The sequence below is a fragment of the Tetrao urogallus genome, assembly GCF_951394365.1.
Source record: "Tetrao urogallus genome assembly, chromosome: 5".
Taxonomy (NCBI): domain Eukaryota; kingdom Metazoa; phylum Chordata; class Aves; order Galliformes; family Phasianidae; genus Tetrao; species Tetrao urogallus.
Genome location: NC_136818.1, coordinates 34,787,314 through 34,798,782, shown reverse-complemented (window position 1 = coordinate 34,798,782; position 11,469 = coordinate 34,787,314). Strand labels below are relative to the sequence as shown.

At 52.9% G+C, this 11,469-nt stretch overlaps 1 protein-coding gene across 1 annotated transcript; it reads right to left on the bottom strand.

Moving 5' to 3' along the window:
* Window positions 1–4,204: 4,204 nt before the first annotated feature.
* On the bottom strand, window positions 4,205–5,779 carry SLC18A3 (solute carrier family 18 member A3; the record flags this gene model as incomplete). The annotated part of the gene is made up of 1 exon (XM_079536512.1): window positions 4,205–5,779. The coding sequence occupies one exon, from the start codon at window positions 5,777–5,779 to the stop codon at window positions 4,205–4,207; it is 1,575 nt and encodes a 524-aa protein (XP_079392638.1).
* Between the last annotated feature and the right edge of the window lie 5,690 nt (window positions 5,780–11,469).

The following is an 11,469-nucleotide window of genomic DNA, read 5'->3' as shown; positions in this document are numbered from 1 at the left end:
GTTGGCTGTAGGGTGACCAAGGATGGTAGCACATGCTGCCTTTCAGCTGCTCCACTCAGTCTTTTCAAATAGCAGCTACTTATCCAGGAGGACGGCTTCAACCTGCCCCAAGTCACAGAACTCACCTGTGACAGAGCAGATAATTCCACATCTGCCTTTGCGGCACTGTTCTTATCGTGGTTCTCAATGTTGAAGATGTCTGTTATTCCTTTTCTATACAAGAATACTGAGAAACACACTTCTTTTGACACAGTAGTGCCCACAGCAAGTAGCTGTCCTTCAGTTACAGTGGTATGGTTTAAGCAGAATGAGTTCTGTGTGTGCCTGGACAGGTCTCGGCGTGTCACAGAGGTTCCTTTGTAATTGTTTTGCACTGTGAGTATGCAAAATAGAAAGCTTATGTTGACTAAGTAGGAAATAAAGTCGTATTTCCTCTCTGAAACCTTTAGGACTACAAATTTAGAGCATTTGAATCATTTCTAAAGTAGCTTTTAAATACAATTTAGATTAAAAAAAAAAAAAAAAAAAGGAAATGTGTGAAAGCAAAAAGAAGCATTTTGGTTAGGGGTGGGCAGAGAGAGTTGTGTATTATTCCTGTCCAGAGGAGCTGGCTTAGCTGTTCCAGTTCTGTGGCCTCAGCACATGTTCTCCAACCTGTACATTGCCACTGAGGCTCTGTGCTGTTGCTGTCCTCTCTCTGTCCTGCGCTGGCTGCCAGTGGGGCTGTGCTCTGGGAAGTAGGTTGTATAAGGCTGAGAGGGTGTCCCTGAGGCACTGCAACGAGCCACCTCATGTTGATCTGTCATCTGCTCAGGATTTTAACTCGGATAAGAGACCATTTCCCTCATCAGAAGGCCACATTAACCCGCTGCGCTGCTCCGCTCCCTCCTGTGTGCTACGCTGCTCTCATTGCATCACACTGCGCTCAACTCATAGCAACTCTGGTCCAAAGCACTCCAAATAATGGATGTGTCCTGTAGCTCATAAAATATGGGGGTTTGCTCCCACATGTGCTGGCCTCATCTCCCCAGCAGCATTCACACACAGAGCAGCCATTTTGTCTTCAGGGACCCTGTTTCACCCTAGAGGAAAAATCTTGTTGCTATTCTGCTATTTACTGGGACTTTTGTTCTTGCTCTCCTGATCTTGGCTTTTTTTTGTTTGTTTGTTTTTGTTTTTTTGTCATACTGCAGTAAATATCACCAACTCTAGGTCCTACTGTCTCTCTGTGAACAGTAATGCTAACAACCAGCCCACTTAAGTGGTGCTGGCTGAGTGAACTGTGTTTTCCTTTGTCATGTGGATGAACTGAGGCTTTGTCTCTGGTTTGACAGCTCCCAGCTTAGCATCACATCCAATCCTGTATTTGCCTAACACTGAACAAGGAAACTGACTACAAGGGCAAATCCGGCAGAAATTCAAGATGACTTCAAAGTTGCTCACTCGGATGGTAGTGAGGTGCATTGTCAAAGTTATGAGGGAAAAAAAAAAGAAATAAAATTAATCCTGGCTGGTTTTATTTACAGCTGGCTTAGCGGGAAGGCCAGGGTGAGCAGCTTAGCAGGACGGCTGTGCGTCCCGGCAGCCTGGGGAGCCGGTAGCCATCCCCTGCAGCTCAGAGCAACAGCTCAAATCCACAACAAAAGGCACTCTCTGATCTCTCTGTTAGCAGATAGCTCTAAGCCTGGGTGATAATGCTCCCGTTCTCTATGCATGCTGGACCTAGGAAGCATCCTCTAGTATATCATAAAAGTCACTGGGGCGTTGCACTCAGCCTCCGTCTGCTGATCCTCACTCTCGGTGTTATCGGGAGCCTCTGCTTAAAGTTATCAGGAATCTACACGTAAGAGGAAGATTCGCCTTACCAGGAATACAAGCGTGCAGAGCGCGTTGCTGCGGCATAACACGACGGCAGAGGCAGGAGCCTCCCCGCCACCTCCACGAGCCCCCCACGGACCACAACAGCGGTGGGTCCCGTCGAGGACCGCTCCTTCTCCGCCATCGATGCACCCGAGACCTTCTCGCACCCCAGCCCCGGGCCGCCACAGCCGCCTCCTCTCCCGTCCCCCCTGTGCGGCGGGGCGGCCCCGTGGGTGCCTCCAGCGCAGCGGAATCCGGCGAGGTGAACCTCCCGGCGCTCCGCTCCGCGCCGAGCCCCGCCGCCGGTCACCCGGCTCCCCCCGCCCGACTCTCGCAGCCGCGCCGTCGGGGCGAAAAAGCCCGCCCGTACCTGCGACTCGGTGCCCTCCGGTGGCTCCTGGCGGGCGCGGCGCCTCTGTCCAAGGTACCTCCGCCACGGCCGGGTCCCCTCTGGGCGAGGGTGTGCGTAGCGCGGTTCGGCCCCGCCGCCGCCTGGCTCCTCCCCGGCCCGCGCCCCCGGCACCGCCCGGCCCGGCCCGGCCCTCCCGCCCCTCCCGCCGCGCTCAACAGGCGCTGCCGCCCGCCCTGGGCTCGCCGCTTCCGCCGTGCTCCTCTCGGGAGCCGATCCCGACGCCGGCACCGACGGCAGCGTGCCGCGTGCCTGCCGTGTCCCGGCGGAGCCGCCGTCCGGACGGCCGAGAGGCTCCCGGAGCGTCTCGGGGAGCCCCTGAAGGCTGCGACTTCCGCAGCCGGGGCTGCCGCGATTAGGGTCTGGCACCCGTAAGGCTCCTGGAAGCTCCGGGCCGAGCAGAGCGGGAGGCGCTGCCCGCGGGCTGACGGCACCGCGGCCGGGCGGGAGCGGGCTTGGACCCGGGGCGACGGCTCACCGCCTCTATGCAGCTGGCAGCGAAGCGGCTGAGGGAAGGGGTCTCCGCTCCCACCGCCGCTCCGTCGCCAGCCCCGCCGCGCTCTTCTCGCGGCTTTGCGCCCCGTAGGCAGCGGCCCGGCCGCCCCGACGGCTCCGCGGCGAGGCTCAGCGGCAGCGTCGGGCGGCGGCTGTGCATCTCGCGGCCCCCGGGGATTGCTGAAAGCTGTTCGGGAATCGCCGTGGCCGTTTGTGGCCGTTCTTTTCTTTTCCCGAGACTGTAAGTCGTTTGTTTTGTTTCCTAACGAGGTAGGAATTTAAGCAAACGATTTATTTTTATTTCGAGAGAAATCTACGGAGCCAAACGCGACCTCAGGTGCCGTTGCGGTTGGATCGAAGGTTTTCGCTGTCTGCGAAGGAACGAACGAAAAACTTCACCCTCGTTTCTTTGTTTTGTCAGTCCCTATCGGGGCGCGCACGGAGTGATCGGCGCGATGCTCAGCACAGAGAAAAGCTTTTTCCGGGGTTGGATATGTAACTGCTGGCAATGTAAGGCTGGAAATATCTGTAATTTGAAATTGTAAAAACTAAATTTGTGCGGGAATACGAGTGGAGACCACGGGGCCGTTTTTAGGTGATTGGCGATGTGCTTGCAGGGCAGAGTCGTTCACTCTGACCGTTAATCTGAGTTTTGAGGAATGAACGAGCACGTTTAGTGCAGGGCTTCTCCCCGGGCGGTTCTGGCAACCGATGGGATCGGTGTTACCAGGAATTGGCAGCAGAGGGGTTACGCTGAGCACAGCCGAGCTCCCTCCCTCCAGCAGCCCTCAGCAACGTAACAAAGACAATCGATCCCCTTCAGTTCCATTTATTCAGATTGTATTGTTCTCGTAGTTCGGACTTCAACATAACACAGCATATTGCACTTACCAGAGAGCGGCACAAGAAAAGTACAATGCTTCGGTTTATTCCCAAGGAATGGTAAGATACTGGGATGATCGTTGCTCTTCTTAAATATATGAAACCAACTGAAAATCTAAGTATATGTACACGAGATTTATTAAGTCCCTGAATACGCCATTCAAAATTGTACACAGATTTTTTTTTTTGCTTTACTTCCCCCCCCAGACCCCCCCCTTTTCTTTATACAGAGATATACATTATGTCACACTCCGTTTCAGCTCGAGCAAACTTTGCACAATCACACTCCAGCTGGGAGGCTGGTTCCTTCTTCCTTTTTTGAAGGATGCCCACAATCACTTATAAGTTTTCTTTCCCCAGGATTTCTCCCACCCCTCACCAGAACGCTGAAGGAAATACTGATTAAAATAAGTCTAGAAGAAGAAAGCCATTACATCATGACAAAGGCTAAACTGTATATATTGCACGTCAGTACAGAAATGGAATGCAGTAACGCTTTCATTCTCCCTGTGCTCTCTCCCACGCATTCCTCCTCATTCCCAGTCCGTGTGGGAGGACCTAACTGTACTCATAGTCTGATGAGTCTTCCTCAGACACCTCTGTCAGGTCCCTGCGGTATGAGTCCGTGCCATTCTCCTCCGTGTCACCCCCCGGCCGCAGGCTTTTGCCCACGCCTCTGCGCTCCTCCATTTTGATGGTGTCGTAGAGTCCCTTAGGTCCTTCTTCAAGGAGGATGTTCCTCTCCGAGTGAGAGGGTTTCATCTGGCAGACATTTTTGAGGAAGATGAGAACGGGGGCATAGAGCACATTGGCAAGCCCCATGCCCAGGTTGAGCTGTACGAAGCCCATGGTGTGTACGATCTGACCGGCCACGACAGGCCCCAGGGCGTACGCCACGCAGTAGGAGATATCAGCAATGGCGTAGACGCTGCCGTAGACGGAGACGTGGCGCACATCCACCAGGAAGGCCAGGGTGGGCAGCAGAGCCGTGTCCACCAGGGCGATGCCAAAGCAGATGCCGCAGAGGGGGATGATGACCTGCCAGAAATTCCTGCAGGCCGGCACCAGGCAGGAGCTGGCGCCGATGATGGCCATGCCCAGGGCCCCATAAAACCACTGAAGGTGCGGATAGGCGGCAGCCAGCCGGACGGTGACGTAGACGCCCAGCACGTGGGGGAAGAAGGCGGGCAGCCAGGTGAGGCCCACCTCCCACTCGCTGGCCCCCATGGACTCCTTCATCCAGTTGGCGATGGTGGGCTCCAGGAAAGCCAGGGGGATGTTGCAGGTGGCCAGGGCCCCCGCGACCACGGCGATGTAAGGGTCTATCATGAGGCGGTGGATGGGGGTGCCCACGGGCATGTTGGCCCTCGCACCCGCAGCACAGGGCGGCGCCAGGGCCAGCAGCAGCAGCCCGTCGAGGAGGCAGACGCAGGCCAGCACCAGGAAGGGCACCTGCTTGCCGGCGAACTCGTAGAGCACGCCGCCGAACGGGGGCGCGGCCAGGCTGCCGAAGGAGATGCAGGCCAGCGCCGTGCCCAGGGCGCGGCTCCGCGCCGGCTCTTCGGCGTAGCGGTCGGCGATGAGCGCGATGCCCGCCGTGTCGGCGAAAGCCGAGCCCAGCCCCTGCAGGCTGCGCGCCGCGAACAGCGTCGCGTAGTTCCCCGCGAAGGCGAAGGTGGTGGTGGAGAGGAACATGACGGCCAGCCCGGCCAGCAGCGGCGCCTCGTAGCCCACGCGGTCGATGAGGGTGCCGCTGAGCGGGTTGACCAGCAGCTGCAGCATGGCTTTGGAGGCGAACAGCACCCCGATCTGCACGTCCTCGTTGTCCCCCGTGGCCGGCGGATACCGCGCCGGCAGGAGGCTCCGGTTGCCGCCGCCGCCGCCGCTCTCGCCGTCCCCGCCGTCTCCCCCGCCGCCGCGCACGGCCGCGAAGTACTCGGGGATGATGGGCACGATGACCATGTAGAGCATGTTGTCCAACAGCAACGCCACGCACACCACCAGCAGCAGCAGCCGCCGCTGCCGCCGCGCGTCCCCCATGGCCGTGCCCAGCCTCCGCCGCCGCTCGCCCACCGCTTCCGAGAGCCGCGCCACGGCGGCCCGCGCCCGCCCCGCGCCCCCCTCCTCCGCCATCGCCTCCGGCTCCGCCGCCGCCCCGCCGCCGCCCGCAGGGGGGACGGGGGGGCGGCCCCGCCGCCTCCGCCGCCCGAGCCGCCGCCGCTCACCTCCCGGCGGCCGCCGCCAGCCCGCGCCGCCGCTGCGAGGCGGCTCCGAGGGGCCGGCCCTCCATCACCACACTAATAAGCACCGCGCACGGAAACCCCACCCGCCCCCGCCGCCGCCACGCCGGCCCCGCGCCCCCCCCTCCGCTCCCCGCCCGCCCTCCGTGCCCCGCCCCGCAGAGCGGCTCCGGCGGCGCTGCCCGGCCACGGGAAGGGGGCTGCGGGAGCCGCGCGCCCGAGGGCTGCCGAGGGCGCAGCGAGGAGGCAGCTCCGGAGACGAGGCGGGGGTTCGGCGGCAGCTTTCGCCGCCTCGACGGCGCGCGGCCCCGCTGCTCTGGCAGACTTCCGCAGCCCTTGCTCGTCCCTTCCCTCGGGGCACGGGCGGCGGAGGGGCGGAGGGCCGGGCCCGACGGTCGGCCGCCGCAGCTTCGGGCGGAGCTCCCGTGCCCTGGCGCCGCGGCGATTAGACGGCATGGCCGCGTGCAGTGCGAGCCCCAGAAGCCGCTCCGACCCCGCCAGGTCCCCGGGGAACTGCTAGCCCTCCCCGGCTGCCTCAGGGGACGCGGAGAGGAGGGACCGGCTGCTGCCGTCTAACCTAGAGCTGCCCTCATGAGCTGCCCGCTCTGACTCCCTCGCTGCGGCGGGGCTCGGAGGGGCGGTCTGTAACGGGGAGCGGGGCCATGAGAGGCCGGGCTGATCCTTGCCCTTCCCCGGGGGTGCCAGCGCTCCCTCCTCGGGGGCCACTGAAGCTGGATTGGAAAGCAGAGACCAAAGCAGTCACCATCCTCCTGCGTGCGTGTGGCACTCAGACAAATACCAGAGCGAAAACCTCAGCCGTGGAGGCATAACATACTTGTCGTGTTTGTCTGGGCAGTGTTGCAGCTGGAAGCCCTGCGGAGCAAGCGGCCCCGCGTGGCGCAAATGCTGCGGTGTTAGGAAGATGCTCTTGCCGTAAAGCAGAGGGTAAACGTTGGTGCTCCTGCAGCAGAAACGACACGTGGGCTGATCCAAGGAGGGTGTCTGCAAAGGTCGGTGTGAAATCACCGGGTCTCTTGGACGAGTGGTTGAGGAGTTCAGGCGCCTTCATTTGCTTGCGTAGCTGGGCTTGCACCACTGAAAGGGAGGTGATTTATCTGTCAGTTGCTGTATCTTGCTCTGTTGCAAGAAAACTGTCTGGATGACCAACGAGACATTAAGATGGATCTCTGTGTGGAGTAGCATACAGATCTGATTGTACTTATACAGAAGCAGAGGCTTAAAGCACTTTTAATAGTTCCTCAAGATATCATTGTTATTGTTATTAGTTTATTGCCCAGTGTAGAAGTACAGGAATGCACCACTGGCAGTAGGGACAGGGCTCTCAAGCTGGGACTCCAAAGAAGCCAGTGTCCTGCTGCTCCCAGTGCCTGCTTCAGAGTGTAAACATCCCTGAGAGAATGAAGGGTCTTACTGGGAAGGGTACTGACCTGGAGGATAGGGCTGCATGTGGCAGCATAGCTCAAGACTACTCACTACTCATGAAACTGACCTAGTTGCACAAAAAATGCTCAAGCAGCCGAAGCCTGTCCTCCTCAGGTTCCTTGAGCAGAGCCTGGGGAGCAGCCTGAGAACTTGTCTCTGCGAGTCACAAGAGGAGTAGCTCCTGGGATAACAGGGAAGCTCTTGAAAGATGTGCCTCCTGTTTGGAATGGATGTCACGTTTACAGTAAGCTGTAATGGGCTGGGGGCAGGTATGACTTTGGATCATTGCTGTGCTGCAGTCAGGAGTATTGGAATCTTGGCTCTCGCTTGATGAGGCACTTTATTTGATTAAACTTTCCCTTTTAATCAGAGATATGGCTATTTCCCGTCTCTAAAATGGAATCCAGCTCTGGGGGTCATGTCTGGATAATAAAGGGACTGGTTCTCCTGTCTCAGGGGAGCTGATATCAAATTTATTTCCATCAAGGGAAAGCAGAATTATGCTTGTAAAATGTTGCATAATAAATTTAGCCTGCTTAGTAAATCAAATCAGTGGATACCCTTATCTACAAGAGATGCGTCATCGCTACGTGAACTTCTTTGACTAGACAGAACTAATGGGCAGAAAATGGACCTTTAGCTGTGGTCAAAAGTTGAAGAACCCACAGTAAATTAAAAGTCAAAAAAGTTAAAAAGTTAAAAAAGACCTTCTCCCTGGTGTTTAGCTTAGAAACTTCTATTTGGGGTGGAACTACAGGGTGAGACGAGGTGACTTATAAAATTGTGTGCTTCAGTCTTAAAGCCCAGAAGATGTAACTTATTTGGTCTGAGAGGAGGAATGTGGAGGAGGTGATGTACTTCATTTGTCTTTGGTTGCAGAACATGCAGTTTTGGAAAGTCAATTTTAATGTCAAGGAGAAAGAGAATATTTTCGGTCTGTATAAAGATTTTAGGTCTGGTTACTACACTGGAATTTCTTACTACTTTCTTTGTTGTAGAGGCTGTGGATGGAGGAAAATGCAGGCCATGATGGCAACTTTACCATGTATGGGAATTTATTCTCCTGCTCGAGAAAGGCTCAGGACCCAGGAATGGAAATTATGTTTAGGATCTTTGTCATTTCAGAAGCAGCAGAAAAATATGTAGCACACATATAAGCGTATAAGCCTACCCCTCTGATGATGGTATCAATTAGTTGGACACAAAGGAGAGTGGGTTTGCAAAGACCAGATGGTCCCTTTCTAACACTCACTTTATTTTTAGAAGTAACATCTACCTATGTAGGGAATTTTGGAAAAGGTTTTTTCCTCCAAACATCAAAATAAATATCTGAGTAACTTAACAGAAAAAAAATATGGCTGTATACAGTCTGTGCCTGCTTGTCCCTATTGAATGGATGGTCCTCATGCTTTGGGATGACTGTTTGTCTTGGGGTGATTTTACAGAGATAGGGAATGAGAGACAGAGAGAAGCACCAACTGCAGTGACACACTCTGCTGTCAGGAACAGACTTAAGTTAATTGAATGTCCTTAAAAGTCTTCCTTCCACAGGAGAAAAACTTTCTGATACGAGGAGTCCAAACACAATGACTCAGAGAGTTAGAGTTCCTTGTGTCTGCAAAATATTAATTTTCTTAATAGCCCAAGTATTTCGTATCTGCAATAAACTGCTTGTCCTCTTCAGGGTACGGCAAGAGTTTTTAGCACTTAGTGCTAAACCAATTATGTGTTTCTTTTCTACATCATTTCTGATCAAAAGGCCTGCTGATCTGATCCTGTCAAGTAGGAGAGGCTCACCCACTTTGACAAGGATGTTAAAAGCTTTAACAGTGCAGTAGGGGAAAAGGAAGAAGAAAGAAGGTTAAGCCCATTTTCAGGAGCTTCATTTCAAATGCATTTTTGTACAAGAAATGGTGAGGCTGTTAGAAACTAATAAATTATTGCATAAGTGGAATTACTGAGAAAATGTTGGTTGTTTTGGTATTGCTGTATATCAGTGGCAGCCAAGCTTTCTGCCCATCCTGCTAAGCACTGAAATCTTCTTTCCCAAGGCAGACAGGCACACAGGTGCAGGCACAGGAGCCAAGAACACACAGGAGCTTTCATGAGCAGAGGAAAGAGTCCTGGCAGATGTTGGAAGATACCACGGCTGGCAGTGCCAGTGGGGTGGCACAGAGGGGAGGCCAGGCAGGATTTGGTCCTGCTTGCCAGGTCTGGTTGGCAGCACCATGGGTACGAGCTACAGCCCTTTCCACCAGTGGGGTTCTTGGTGTGAGCTCTCAGCTGCAGCTCTCTGGGAAGGCCAGGCCTGTTGTAGTTCATTCCTGAAGTCAAATCTTCTTGTATGGTACAGAAGTGATGAGGGATGGGGACTGTACATGAAATGTGCCCATCCATTTCTGTAAAAGTTGTGTTTAATAAGCAAAACTTCTTTTTAAAAATGGTTGCCCTTACCCTTTTTTTTTTTTTAAGGAATGGTAAATGATCTGTTTTGTTTTTATGTTTCACCCATACTTCATGCTGCTTCACTCCTTGGCAATAATGCTTAGAGAGAGACAGAAAAATGGATGAGAAAGAGAAGACAGAAAGTAATTCAAGGGTTTATGCCCAGGCTTATGGCAGCTCTAGCAATACTCGATGTTCTTGTTAGTTGTAATAGACAGCTGTGAAGTTAGAGTTAAAAGATAGCTGTTATACTGTAGTGTCTTCCAACCCTGAAATTGCAGGGCATACCTCTACTTCTAAATGGCTGAGCCAATGGAATTTTGACTTCCCCCCTCAGAGAATAATTTGCTGTCCAGTAAAATTCATGGTTTGAGTAGTCTCCTAATGTTCAGTCTGAAATTTCTTTTCCTGCTTTCCTCCCGCTATGCCTGCGTCTGCTTTATGTATCACCTTAATCCATCCTTGTCTCTTCTTTTTATCCTTCAGACATTTGCTTTGTCAGTCACAGACTCAGCAAGGACTACAAATGCTGCACTGGTATCTGTCCGTGAGATGCAAGAAGCAGCTGTAAGGTCTGGGAAGATGTTGCTCTTCCCAGTGCTTCTCTTTGTGGTACTTTGGCATCATTTTTGTTTGACTATGTCTTTCTTTGCTCCTGTTCAAGTGTTTTGGAACAAACCAGAAAAGTATATATATTTTTTCTCCAAAGTCATCCAACGTTTTCAACCTTACAAATGTAAAAGCTATTCGCTTGAAAAACATTCAAGTTTGTACCTGCAACCCTCTGATTTTGCAGTGAGCTGATCCTTATTGTGTTTCCCCATTAGCTGCTCATGTCTGCTCACATTCTGGGGCTTTGCTGCAGCCCAAATCAAGTTCCTCATTAGCTCCCTGTTGCTTAATTGCCTCTCAGAGCTAAGACAGCAGGAAACACATCTTCCATACGCTCAGAAATAGTTTCTGTTGCTCTCAAAGCGGTGTCAGATTGGCAATCTGATTTGCTGACAGTTTAAGTGTGGGTTTCCATCATGCTGGGCACTTTTGTCACATTGGCCACAGAAGAAGGATATTTCAAATAACCTGTCAAATGTTTTGGTTTGGTAATCTGTAAAGGGATCAGCATCATCCCAAGCAGAAGAATTGCATGTGAATGCTTTACTTAAACACGGAGGCAAATCTCTTTGCAGAGAAATAAAAACATGTTTGCAGAATATATTATATGTGACATATTCCAGTGACAGGATGCAAATCGGATTGTATCTTCATAATATCTAAGTGAAATTCCACTGTCTGTTAAAGAAAGCTCTGGCATCTGGTAATTTCGTAATGACTTACTTACTACAAAATTATCACAAAGGAGACAATTCTGAGTGAAGTATGAAAGAGGCGTTGGTGTCTGGAGACAAACAACACTGCCGTGGCTCCTAGTTTTCTGGGTGATATAGAAAATTCAGAGAAGATACACCTAGAATTATTACATTATGCCTAAGATACTTATTCTTGTGCCTAGACTATAGGCTTGCTAGGTGAGGCTGTGGGGTAGAATTTATTACTGCTCTTGCCCATCTATTCTCATTGCATTCTTTTGTTCACAAGGGGTTACATTCACAAGAAGCTTTCATTCTTTGCTTTAACATTTTGAATGTCTGTGATATTTCAAAGTATAGAAATCACTGGAGTACAAGAGGAAAAATG